At 39.1% G+C, this 12,963-nt stretch overlaps 1 protein-coding gene across 2 annotated transcripts in view; it reads left to right on the top strand.

The window, feature by feature from the left end:
- The first annotated feature begins 234 nt into the window (after nucleotides 1-234).
- TBK1 (TANK binding kinase 1) overlaps nucleotides 235-12,963 on the top strand; it is a 43,695-nt gene continuing 30,966 nt past the window's right edge. Inside the window, exons 1-5 of one of the 2 annotated variants that reach the window (XM_020882824.2) lie at nucleotides 235-343; nucleotides 2,749-2,866; nucleotides 6,917-7,057; nucleotides 9,912-10,041; nucleotides 12,027-12,208. In XM_020882824.2, coding sequence (XP_020738483.1) covers nucleotides 2,780-2,866; nucleotides 6,917-7,057; nucleotides 9,912-10,041; nucleotides 12,027-12,208 — 540 coding nt within the window. In that variant the 5' untranslated portion in view covers nucleotides 235-343; nucleotides 2,749-2,779. Of the gene's footprint in view, nucleotides 344-1,147; nucleotides 1,170-2,748; nucleotides 2,867-6,916; nucleotides 7,058-9,911; nucleotides 10,042-12,026; nucleotides 12,209-12,963 lie in introns of those variants that run through there. The other variant, XM_020882823.2, reaches the window with a different exon arrangement.

The following is a 12,963-nucleotide window of genomic DNA, read 5'->3' as shown; positions in this document are numbered from 1 at the left end:
ATTTGCCGCGTGGGAATCTGAATTCTTGCGCTCACCGCGCAGGGCTCTCCGGCTTTACCCTCATAGTGAGCGGGAGACAGGCGGTGGATGTGGACTGGGTCGGACTCAGACACCCACCCAGCCTCCTGGCTCCTCGTCACAGAAAATCGCGGACCCAGCCGTGCGAGCAGCGTCGGCGGCGGAGGCTGAGGCCCAGGCCGGTCCGGCGGGAGTGCGCACGCGCACCCGCGCGCCGGCCGTCGGTCACGTGGCCTCTGTCCAGAGCTTGCGAAGCCGGAAGTGGCCTGAGGCGCAGGGAGGCCGCGGGAGCCCGCTGGCGGTGGAGCGGCGGAGACCGGGCGAGGTAAGCCGGGAAGGCTCGGGCGGAGGGGCTGCAGACGCGTGGGGCACGGGCTGCGGAGCCAGGCATGGCCCGCGAGAAGCAATCCCGCCCCCGTGGGAAACTGGGGTGCTGAGTCAGGGCGGAGGCGGGGCGGGCGACCCAAGGAGCCTAGCGGGACCCGAGGCCGAGCCCTCCCCGACCCTGGCTGGGCGGATACCGCCTCCCGGGTGTCCGGGGCGTGCGAAGCCGGCCGGAATGGTCGCGCGGGCCGGTCCGCTGCGTCTGGACTCCTCGCCCCATGGCCGGCCCTTTGACCCGGGCCCTCACGGGTCTGGTGTCGTTGGGCACCGAGAAAGAGGATGTATCCGTTACTGGGGTTGGGCCCTGGCCGCCCGGGCAGGCGCGCATCGATGCCCCTTTCCCTTGGAGTTAGACTGGCTGCTTTCTCCCGTCTTTCCGAGCGTGAATGCGGTCGTTTGATTTTTTAGATGGTTAAGAAGACATGTCATTAGGGTTTTAATGAAAACAGCAAGGGCTGGCTCACCGGAAGCTAGAAGCCGAAGACGTTTTTAATGTTACATACATGTAATGCAAATTCCCAAACGTTTCCTTTGGGAAATGACTTACGAGTGTATTTTCCAGTCCGTTTCCCAGGTGTTTTCAATTGGTGTCCTCAAAACAGGTTCTCCCCAGTAATTGCCAGTGCGTAACCAAAGCCCGGCTTTTTTCGCTGTGGAACTCTGAATATTATCTTTAATAAATGATTCACGTAGTGGTAGAGTTTGGAAATCCTGGAACTTTGTCCATATGCGGCGTCACCAAGCCGGTTTTCATCTATGGACAAATGGTAACTTTCATTTTGGACGGTATAAGGAAGTAGACTTAAGGCAGGATCACCAATCTCGTACTTGTTGAGTGCCTGCTTATGTTGTCTCAAAATTTCGGAAGGATTTATATAGCAAGCACCTTCTAGGTGTGCTGAGTCATGTTTTAGCATGCTGTTGTTGTTGGGTAATTGGTAGATAGTTTGAAAAGGCATTTCCCCAATCATTGTGACACTGTAGTTTAATATCTGCATATAGAGAGCACCGTATCTTAGCTGATCAATGTGTTTTATATTACCCATTGGATGTACATAGGTAGCTAATGATATTGTTTGTCAGTTATAGTTAGCTCAAGCAGCAAAGTTACATTAATTAAGGAAGCTTTTCATTCTTGAGAAATACTTGAAGATACTATTGAAAAGATATTTGAGAATTTTATTATATCAGTAGCTGATAAATGTGTATTCCATATTTTGAAAACAAAATCTTATTTTTACTGCTTATTTCCCATAAATTCTGTATATAAAATTATTCATCTGAATTAGATGGGGGTAAAATTATATTCATGTATCTTAATATATCAAAGATTGTTGAAGTTTGGACCCTGCCCATTCTTTGTGTTCTTAACCCTACTTGGAATATTGGCATTCATTAATTCATTCCTGAATATCTACTTCTAACTTACTGTGAAAGGATATTAAGATTAAATGTGACATTACATTAGGTTTAGATTGGCATGGTGGAACAAATGTTTATGCTATTTAGCATACCTCATTTTTACTCCATCATGGAGCACAAATATTCACAATATCCTTCTAGATACACAGCTTTACAATATTGAAGGACAAAGGTGGGGGTATTGTTTATTTTTTTAATAGACTTTTTTAGAGCAGTTTTAAGTTCACTGCAAAATTGAGCAAAAGGTACAGAGATTTTTCCATATACTTCTGCCTCTAAACGTACATAGTCTCCCTTGCTTATTTTTTAAGACTTGTTAATATACACTTCATATGTGTGTATTTATGTATTTAGAGGTTGGAAAAACTATCCTTAAGTTAATTTCAGAATTTGTGACTGAAAGGTCTTCTTTGAATCCTGGTTGTCAGGCTCTGAGTAGATGGAATTTTAAATTAGGAAAGTGTTATGTAGTGGCAACAATTGCTTTTGTTAGTGTTGCCTTGCACCTGAAAGAAACAAAGTTACTTTTTCCTATAATTCGTTGTATTTTACCTTATTTTATTTAAAACACTTTAAAATATGATGCATCAGCGATTAATCTTTCAAAACATTTTAAGGAGGTAAATATCACTTTCGTTGACAGAGAAAAAATTAGAAGGAAAATAGATATTTTTTTCAGCCCTGTGAATAAGTGAATTAAACTGAACATATAAGATGTCATTGGTTAAAGGTTTTTCAGAGCCCACACAGCATGTTAGTCTTTAATATTGCTGGAAAGTTAGATTTTTATTGGACTGTTTATACACTTCAATTTAGCAGTAAATTATAGGTGCTCTTTCTTGAGACTAAAAGTAGGTAACATTTGTTTCTTAAATGTATTATTCCCTTAAAACAAGCATGCAATTTTTTTTTCTTTTCTCTTAGTATAACAGGAGGATCGCCTGATTACACCGAGATGCAGAGCACTTCTAATCATCTGTGGCTTTTATCTGATATTTTAGGCCAAGGAGCTACTGCAAATGTCTTTCGTGGAAGACATAAGGTTGGTGCGGAGAGTTCTGTGAAAGCTCTGTATGTGCAGTTTTCTGAGATGTACGCTTACACTTGGTGGGTTTGATTATTTTGTCTAAAGAGAGTATGTGTTTTTGTGGTTATTTAAGGTATTGCTTGTGTCACAGGCAGTGTTATCTACCTGGTGGTGGCAGAGGTCATGTGCTGGGAAAAGGAGAAAACAGATGGTTGTATGAAAAAAGGAACTAGGGAAAATTCATGTTGGCCTTTTTCTTGGTTCTTTCCTCCACCTGGTCCTCCTGCGGTAGAGAGTGAGCTCCCTGACAGAGTTCAGTGCAGCGGTGATTTGGGGTAGGAGGCAGGAGAGGGAGGCGAGGTGAGGAGCAGATGGGAACTTTGGAGGGAAACCGTCGGATGATTCTGCTGGCCTGTAGTAGGGCGTCCTGCCCCTGAAGTAACCAACATTCTGCAGAGTAGATTGGTGTAAAGTGAACGTACCAACAAGGAGCCCAGGTTTCAAAGGTATATCTTGGTATGAGGTAATCAGAACTTGTTAGTGACAAGGGAGAATAGAATAAAAGGGCTAATCCCAGAGGCTTTTCAGGAACCAAAAGGACTCTGTGTCAGCTTCTATACTGGAGAATGAGATGAAAGATAATTAAAGTCATTTAAAAATGAAGAAAGTTAAAATCATTAAAATTTCTGTTCTGGGAAGGAAGCTGGAAAAATAATAGAATAAAAACATCTTTTTATGTTGCAAATAATCAGCCACTAGTTTTTCAGCACTAAGAATTCAGCCCAGGAGCTCAACACTTTAGTAAGGAGGAGTTTCTATATATTTTTCTGTAGCCCTGAGACCACCAGTCGGTTCTGTCTGTGACAGTGAAGTAAGTATTCATAGACAGGTGCTATTTCCTCTGTGGGTCTTAGGGAGTGAATCCAAAGTGTCGTACCGTTTTTAGCTTTTTTTTCACCTCCAATTTTTAGAATTATCCACAGGTTCCAGTCCTTGATTAGATTGATAGTGGTCAGCCTTGGATATTCCTGTCCTCGAAATTGTTTTTGTTCTGTGCAGTGTGCCAAGAAGAGAAAGTGAGCGGCAGCACTGAATTTTAGCAGTGAGACACATCTGACCCTCTGTCTTCCTGTGACCCAAATTAACTTACCAGACTTTAGTAATCACCTGGTATATGTCGAATACTATGAGGGGACTAGTGATTTTAACCACAGATAAAGTACAGCTCCTGTGCATGAAGAGGTTTGGGTTTAGCAGCGGGGTGGCATTGGAAGGAACGTCAACTGGAAACCGAGGGAGTGACAGGTAGTCAGCAGTGACAGGAGCTGAGGGAGGCATGTTTTTAAGTGCCAGAGGCTGGTGAATATCTCTGTTGACCGGTGCCTTGCCTTCTGTGGATCCAGTGTCCTTCATGGGAGTACTTAGATTTAGTAGGTGGTATAAATGCTTGATGACTGAAAGAATAAATGAATGAATGAGGACAAACTACAGTAGACTGCCCTAACATGACCTGAAGTTCTTCAAAGGAAGTAAAAATGTTCTTTATCCAGTAGAGTTCAAAAATCTCAAATAAGGGTTTGAGAGGCATAAGAATTGACTTACAATATTGCCAACACCTAGTTTAGTATTCAAAACATGTTTTGAGAAACCACATTTGTTCTCAGTGACATCAGTTTCAAGGGTTTAGGACTATACCCCCAAAATCCTGCTTGCCCTTAATTACTGCTTGTTTAAGGATCTTTCATTGTATTAGCTAAACCCTTTTTATGTTATTGCTGGGAGTGACCAGGTCCCTAAGTTTACCATTTGTTGTTGTTATTGATTAGTTGCTAAATCATGTCCAACTGTTTATGACCTCATGGACTATAACCCGCCAAGCTCCTCTGTCCATGAAATTTCCTAGACAAGAATACTGGAGTGGGTTGCCATTTCTTTCTCCAGTGGATCTTCCCAATCCAGGGATTGAACTCATGTCCCCTGCATTAGCAGGTAGAGTCTTTACCACAAAGCCACCAGGAAGCCCTATACAAAATATGAAAGTGAAAGTGTTATTTGCTCAGTCGTGTCTGACTTTTTGTGACCCCATGGACTGTAGCCTGCCAGGCTCCTCTGTCCATGGGATTCTCTGGGCTGGAATACTGGAGAAGGTAGCCGTTCCCTTCTCCAGGGAATCTTCCCAGCGTCGGGATCGAACCCAGGTCTCCTGCATTGCGGGCAGATTCTTTCCTGTCTGAGCTGCCAGGGAAGCCCCATGCCAAGTTTATTACCTACTCAATTTGTCTCTTTTTCAGTAAGTTGCCTGGAGCTGCTGCCATGTGTGGATGGGTGTATATGCGTGTGATAACTAGGTGGAGTTAAGGGGGGAGAGCTGGAGGAAGGACATGTTGACCTGCACGTTGTATGTGTGTGTGCTGGTGAGTCTCTAGATAATACTCGTGGTGCTTTGACTTAAGGACCACGACCGACAGGTGACTGTGCAGTTGAATAGAAGGAAACTGGGACATGGTGTCATACGTCCCAGTGAACTCAAGGGTATATTGTAGACCACAGAACAGTGGAGAATACTGGCCTTGGTCACAGTGAATACTTTGCAGCATTGTGTTATTTCCCCTGCTTGCTCCTCTCTTAGGATTCTCCTCATTTCAGACTAAGCTTAAGACAAGTGTCCTCAAGAAGAATCTCTCTTGGATGGTAATAGATTTAACAGCGTTCTTATCCTGCTGATCAAATGGTAAAACAGTCTGACTGAGCCTTGGTTAAATTGTTCCGTTTTCATTCTGTCTGGAAACAGTCGGGGGTCTCTTCCTCTGTAAAGAACGCACGTGTATCTGGTGTGGAGGGAACATGGGAGAAAGGGAGGAGTGATCTCATCACACGGAAGATGGTGTCCACAGAGTGCTCTCAGACTGAGCTGGTGAGACGGCTAAATGGTCTTAAGAAGAAGATCATGAAGTTCTAACGTGAGGGAGGAGGGCGACGAGCGAGGAGGGCGACGAGCTGTAGGTGGTTAATCTGTGTGAGAAACTGTAGAGAGGGCTTCAAAGCAGGAAAAGCGCAGGGTCCTCAAAGACAGAGAGCCACGGGAAAGCTTTACGTAGGCATGCTTGAACCCCACGCTCATAGAGGAAACGAGCTTTCCACTAACTCTAGGCGGGTTCAGCCTTGGGTTGTGGGAAAAGTAAGGTTAAACTCAGACAATCTGGCCTGAGTGATTGGAAAGAAGTGAGAGGGTCTGCAGGAGAGCCTTTAAGGTTAATTCTGTGAAGAAGGTGAGAATGTGATGTTTACATGTGTTCTGTACTTCTAAGATGCCTTCCCAGTTTCGGCTGTGCTTTGTAATTCTGTGTTTGATGTACTTCCGTGTGCCCTGGGAGAGTGAGAGTGGGGCTACTGCAGCTGCTTTGGTGGAGGAAAGGAAATGTCTTTGATCCTTCAGAAATGATGTGGGAAGCAGCAAGCTGCCCTAGTCATCTAGGTAAAGTTGCAGAAAGTTCCCAGCAGCAGCCGTGGCGCAATCCAGCAGGAAGGGTCTGCTCTAACCTTACTCTTTTAACTCCTCTATGTCCACATGCACATACGTACATTTTATCCAGCTAGGGAGTCTTAAAAGCTAATTGCCTTACTTTGCGATTCTCACTAAAAATTTCATATGTGGAATATAATCTGTAATCTTTCTCTTCCTGCTTTGATTAGTTTAAAATTATTAGTTCCCAGAGAAACCTTGTGAATTTCACTTTCTATTTCTCATTCAAAATACATGTTCACCTTTACTACTGTTGACTGTCTTTGCCACATGTATCACAATGGAAGCTTTATTTATAATATGAAAGAAAATAGCCTTTTCTACATTCCAAAGCATACAATTTGAAATAAATATTGAGCAGTTGATTGATGTATTTTAGCTTTTTAAAAAAAAAAGATCAGGAGTCCTAGTACAAACTACTAATGCTTAAAAATATTCAGGGTGTTCTACAAAAAAAGTAAATTGCTGTATCTAGTTCTAATGCTACCTTTTTTATTTTCTTTATATTATAAGTAAATAAAAGCTTTCTCTCCTTTTCTTAGAAAACTGGTGACTTATTTGCTATCAAAGTATTTAATAACATAAGCTTCCTTCGTCCAGTGGATGTTCAAATGAGAGAATTTGAAGTGTTAAAAAAACTCAATCACAAAAACATTGTCAAATTATTTGCTATTGAAGAGGAGGTAAGTCGTCAAGCTTTAGTTAATCCTGTCATGTTTATTGTTAATACAATTCAGGAGAAATAATCTGACATAAAAATTGTTTTATAAAGAGTGGGTTTTTTAATGCTGAAAATTAGGGCTCATACAATCAGCTATGTATTCTCAAAAAGAGATATATAACAATGGAAAGTCTCATGGAATCAGAAAAAGTAATATAAGTAATAAAAGAATATACAATGTGGTTACCAGTATTATTACTGAAAGCAAAAGCTAAGTGAAGTTAAGTTGACATAATTACATAAGGAGAAAATCAAACAATGCAAGTAAGGCTTTATAAAGAGTAAAAATCTTTGGAATCCAGAGAGTGATATATGAATCCAATTGTCAAAGACAGGATTGGTTTTAGTGGTAAACAGTGAAAATAAAAATGTCATTAGAAAAATAGAAATCTCATTAGTATGGGTAATCAAATCACACCTTTTGAAAAACAATTTGGCAGTTTATACTCCTATCAGTGATTTCATTTTTAGTGATTACTTCTTAGAAAGTAATCAGAAGTGTAAACTATAATTTTATGCACAAAGATGTTCATTGCTGTCCTGTTTATAGTAAAGAATGGTTAAATAAGTTAGAATGTTTGATGGATTGTTACCCAGAGTTAGCTATACTGCAGATTAAAAGCATAGCCCTTTCGACTGCCAGGTCTGTTCAAACTTCTTAGACGAGACACAGAAGAATTTGGCAGGCAGGCTGTCGGAGAAGTCCCCATCAGACGGCTCATTCAGACACGAGCTGCACGCTCAGGAGTCCTCAGGGCCATCTTCCCTTAAGACCAGCTGGCTCCAAATTTGGGGCTTCCCATGACTGCCCTCAGATTTGATAATTTACTAGAATGTTGAATGACTCACAGAACTCAGGAAAGCACTATACAGTGGACCCTCGAAGTGCACAGGTTCGAACTGCACAGGTCCACCAATAATAATGTGAATTTTTTTCCACTAAATATGTACTACAGAACCACATAATCTGAGACTGGTTGAATCTGCAGATATGGAACCACAGATACAGGGGGTTGACTGTAAAGTTACATGTAGATTTTCGAATGCATGGAAGGGCAGCACCCTTAACCCCTGCTTTGTTCAAGGATCGACTCTACTTACAAGTTAGTATCGTAGCAAAGCAAAAGGATATAAATTAGAACTAACCAGAGGAAGAGATCCATAGGGCCATAGGACTGTACGAGGGTTCCGAACACGAATCTTCCTTTCCACAAGGATACGTTATCTTCCTGGCACTGATGCATGCTGTGACAGTACACGCAGAGCATTGTCAACCCTGGAGGCTTACCCACGCCTTTGGTGTGCAGAGTTTTTACTGAGGCGCAATCACATACTGTCTGCATGGCCAGAGTTTAGTCTCCAGCCCTTCCTGTGGGTTCTGGCTGATTCCTTAGCCTCGGAAAGTCGAAACGGAAGTGCACGTCCTAAGATCCCCATCATAAATCACATTTTTAGACTGTCACGTGGCCAAAACCCCCAGACAGAGACACTTTCAGCAGATAGGACATTCTAGAGGTCTATTGAATCAGCTCCCAGTAGCCAAGGGCAAGTGCTAGACCTCTCTGGCTAAAATTAATTCTGTACTGCACAGTGGTTAAGCAGTAATAAAAAGAAATATTTAACAAAATTTCAGTCACCTGGGAGCATGCTTATATATAATGTTTTGTGAGAAAATCAGTATTAAAAATATTTATGCAGTATGATCTTGATAAATAAAGTATGGTATACAAAGTGTTATGTGTCTATAATGTGATTCATTACATAGAAAAGAGACTGAAGGGAAACACACCAAATAAAAACATAATTATCTTGGTGATGAAATTAGAGGTATTTTTCAAATTTTCAACTCCTCAAAACTCAGTTATTTCATTATTTAAAAGCAACAGCTTTTTTCTTTTAAAATTATTTCTTTCATACTACCCAATAGTAAAGAAGTTTTTAAAATATTTTATAGATTTATTTTGGGGATATATAGAAAAAAATTATAAAAGGAAGAAAGAGTAAAAAATGATAATGACTGTATTTAAGACTCATTCACATTTTCAAGTTTCTGAAATGGGCCTTATCTTATAATCAATGTGTATTTGTAATTTGGTAATACTTCTTTTATTCCTCTATAAAGCTATTGTTAAATTGATGGTGTATCTTATAATCAATGATACATTAAAATCATGATTTAAAACAGATCAGCAGCTCAGATTCCTGAGCTGACTAGAACTTTGCTCCAAAGGGACCACTCAGTTATTCTACCTATTTGTTTTTAAGGCTAAAACTCGGGCAACTCTCTGGCAGTCCAGTGGTTAGGGCTCTGGGCTTCCATTGCATGGGGCACAGGTTGAGTCCCTGATCAGCAAACTAAGATCCCACATGCCACATTGTACTGCCAAAAAAAAAAAACACTGAAACTCCATTCTTTGAAGTAAAAGTAGTGAAAGTGTTTGTCACAAGAAGAATTCAAGTGTTTTAAGAGTTTCATTACAAAGCTAATATCCTAAATGTACTATTATGTGTTAGAAATTAAACAATTTTGAAAAATCCATTATAACATTGTAGCAGTGATTTTCTAATTAGATTTAGCCAGTTTTACTGTGGTTCGTCTTTAAAAACAAATCCAGTTTTAATATTAATTTTGGAAAATGTTAACTCTTATCTGTACAGTAAACAAATATTTAACAAACCCTAGGTAAAAAGCAGTTCAAAGTACCTTCATTATTGTAGCAAATCCAACTGGTAAATGAAATCAGATGAGTATTGGCATATATTAAAAATTTATTTTTTAGATTGAGTCGAAGTCAGTGATTTTTTTTTTTTTCTAGACAACAACAAGACATAAAGTACTTATTATGGAATTCTGCCCTTGTGGAAGTTTATACACTGTTTTAGAAGAACCATCTAATGCTTACGGACTACCAGAGTCTGAGTTTCTAATTGTTTTGCGAGATGTGGGTATGTTTATTTATTTATGTGATTATGTATGTGTGTAAATATAATTTAATGACATAAAAATTTTTAAAAATAAATTTCTTACATTCAAAGCTAAAGACCTTTATGGAGTGCTTTCTTAGATATGATATCAAAAGCACAAGTACAATAAGGAAAAAGTAGATAAATTTCATCATTAACTTGTGTGTGTCCAAAGGAAGCGTCAAGTAAAAAGACAACTCATAGAAGGAGAGAAAATATTTGCAAATCAGATGTCTGATAAGGAATTTTATCCCAATTTTTATCCCAACAAGTCAACAACAAAGAGACAATCTGATTTAAAAATTGGTAAAGGATTTGGTAGACGTTTCTCCAAAGAAGATATGTAGGCCCCCAACTAATATATAAAAAGATCATTAGGCACTAGGGAAATGCCGATCAAAACCGTAAAGAGATGCCACTACATACCCACTAGGATGGCTAAAATCAAAAAGACAAAACAAGCATTGGTAAGGATGTAGAGAAATTGAAACCCTCATATACTGTTGGTGGTACTGTAAAAAAAAGTGCAGGCACTTTGTACAGTAGACTGACAGTTCTTCAAAAAGTTAAACAGTTACTATATGACTTATCAGTTCCATTACTAGGTGTTTATCTAAAAGAATTTAAAATATTTCCACACAAAAACTTGTATACCAATATTTATAATAATAGCAACAACACAAAGGAAGCCCAGCATTCACCAGCTGTGAATAGACAAGTGGGGTACATACAGTGGGGTATATTTGTTTGTAACAGGAATGAAGTAGTGATACATGCTGTAACACGGATGCACCTTGGAAAATTATGCTTAGTGAAAAACACCAGACACAAAAGGCAACGATACTTGTATGATTTCATCTATGTGAAATGTTCAGAGTAGGCAGACCCCTAGAGACAGAAAGCAGAGTAATAGTGGTCAAGGCCCTGAGAGGAGAGTGGAGCCAAGGAGTGACTGCTGATAGACACAGGGCTTCTTTTTGTGTAATGGAAATGTTCTGAAATTGGTGGTGATGGTTAGTATGCTCTGTGGTCTGTACTAAAATCTACTGAATTGTATACTTTAAAAAAATGAGTTTTATGATTTGTGGATTTTATCTCAGTAAACCTGTTATTAAAAAAATAATAATATGGCAGTCCCAAGGAATAATATCTTCTTGGAAAGAAATGAATCAATATTTGAAGAATAGGAAAAGCCCAGTGTTACAAAGTATGACGTTAGTGGGAATTCTTGAAATTGATACTGGAAGCAGTAGAGACTACATAGGTGAGGGTAAAATGAAAGAGAGGCCATATATGCTACAGCCTATTAAGTCAAAAGAAGAGGTAGATAATTGATCCCTTCCTAAGTATACTGGTAGTCCTGAGTTTCCGTAATTGAATGTTGATATCTTTAAACTTATTTTTATATGTCATGCTTGGACATTCATCTATCAGCTGTCACACAAATGGTTCAGACTATCATTCTTTGACACTGCATGTCAGTTACCCCAAACAGCTTAATTTCAGCAATTGCTATTAATTTTTTTTTTTTACCATATTATGTATTGAGTCCAGTTTACTATTTTGTGGAATTTTTTCCCCAAAGTAAAAATTTAAATTATGGTGAAAGATTATTTTTCTTGGGAATCTGTATTCTTGGGTTTAGGTAGATGGCCCACAGGTATATAACAAAAGTAATTCAGGAAGTCATAGGCTTAAGATCATTGTGTTCCATTTTCTTGACAGTATTTAAGAGAGACTCTTCCTTAGACCGTATTGATCCCTGTCCTTCTAAAATTTCTCATTACTCAAGCATGAAACACAAAATCTAAGTATAATCTATTACTTCTTTGATTAAAATGACTTTGGACCAACTTATGTAAAAACTTACATTGAGTGAATAAGAATGAATTAATGTTCATTAGTGAATCTGATGCACACACACATACCTACTTATGATTTCCTTTGTTTTATATTTATTGTTGAAGTGGGTGGAATGAATCATCTCCGAGAGAATGGCATAGTTCACCGTGATATCAAGCCAGGAAATATCATGCGTGTGATAGGGGAAGATGGACAGTCTGTGTACAAACTCACAGATTTTGGTGCAGCTAGAGAATTAGAAGATGATGAGCAGTTTGTTTCTCTGTATGGCACAGAAGAATATTTGGTAAGTCATGCATCACTAATAATTTTATTTTAAGAAGCTGGATATATTATAAATATGGGTAGTTGATCAACCAGATCACTCTATAAAATGTCTTAACTCTTATGGCAAAAATTAAATTTTCTATTCTAATGAATATGGTATGTAATGTGGAATTAGTGGTTTCTAAGGGTGTTGCTTTAAAAAAAATTCTTGTAAGTTTTATAGTACTCTTAAATAATTTTACTAATGTTATACATCTTTGTTAAAAGAAAGAACTATCTGTACACTCCAGAAGCATCTAGCTAGTAAAGGCTTCCTTATTTGGATCAGAGCAGTTAATATATTTACAAGCTTGTTATAATACTGTTCCCTGTAGAGCAGACTTCATTATAATTCTGAAGCAGAAGACTCTCTTCAGGGAGGCTGGTTACTGAAAGATGAAAAGAACCATTGTTAGAAACACACACAAAAAATGACATGCCTCTAAAAGATCTAACTTGAAATACTAGAAAACTAGAAAAGCTCCGTGGTTGAAACAGTTTATGTAGATGTGTTTGTGTGAAGTTAGTAAACATTTGAAACACTTAAGAAAGGCACTTAAAAAAAGTACATTTAACATGTAATCAGAAAGTTTATGATATATAGCTGTCACTGATTGGTTAATGCTCTGAGTTTTATTTTAAAAGTCTTAGATTCTGTGACTTTTTTTCCAATTGGATTCTGCGGTTGTAATTTTATAATTTGAATGAAGTCAAGGTGCCCCTATAGCTTTATTC

Source organism: Odocoileus virginianus, chromosome 24, assembly GCF_023699985.2.
Source record: "Odocoileus virginianus isolate 20LAN1187 ecotype Illinois chromosome 24, Ovbor_1.2, whole genome shotgun sequence".
Lineage (NCBI taxonomy): Eukaryota > Metazoa > Chordata > Mammalia > Artiodactyla > Cervidae > Odocoileus > Odocoileus virginianus.
The sequence above is the reverse complement of the archived record's forward strand: the minus strand, read 5'-3'. Positions and strand labels throughout refer to the sequence as shown.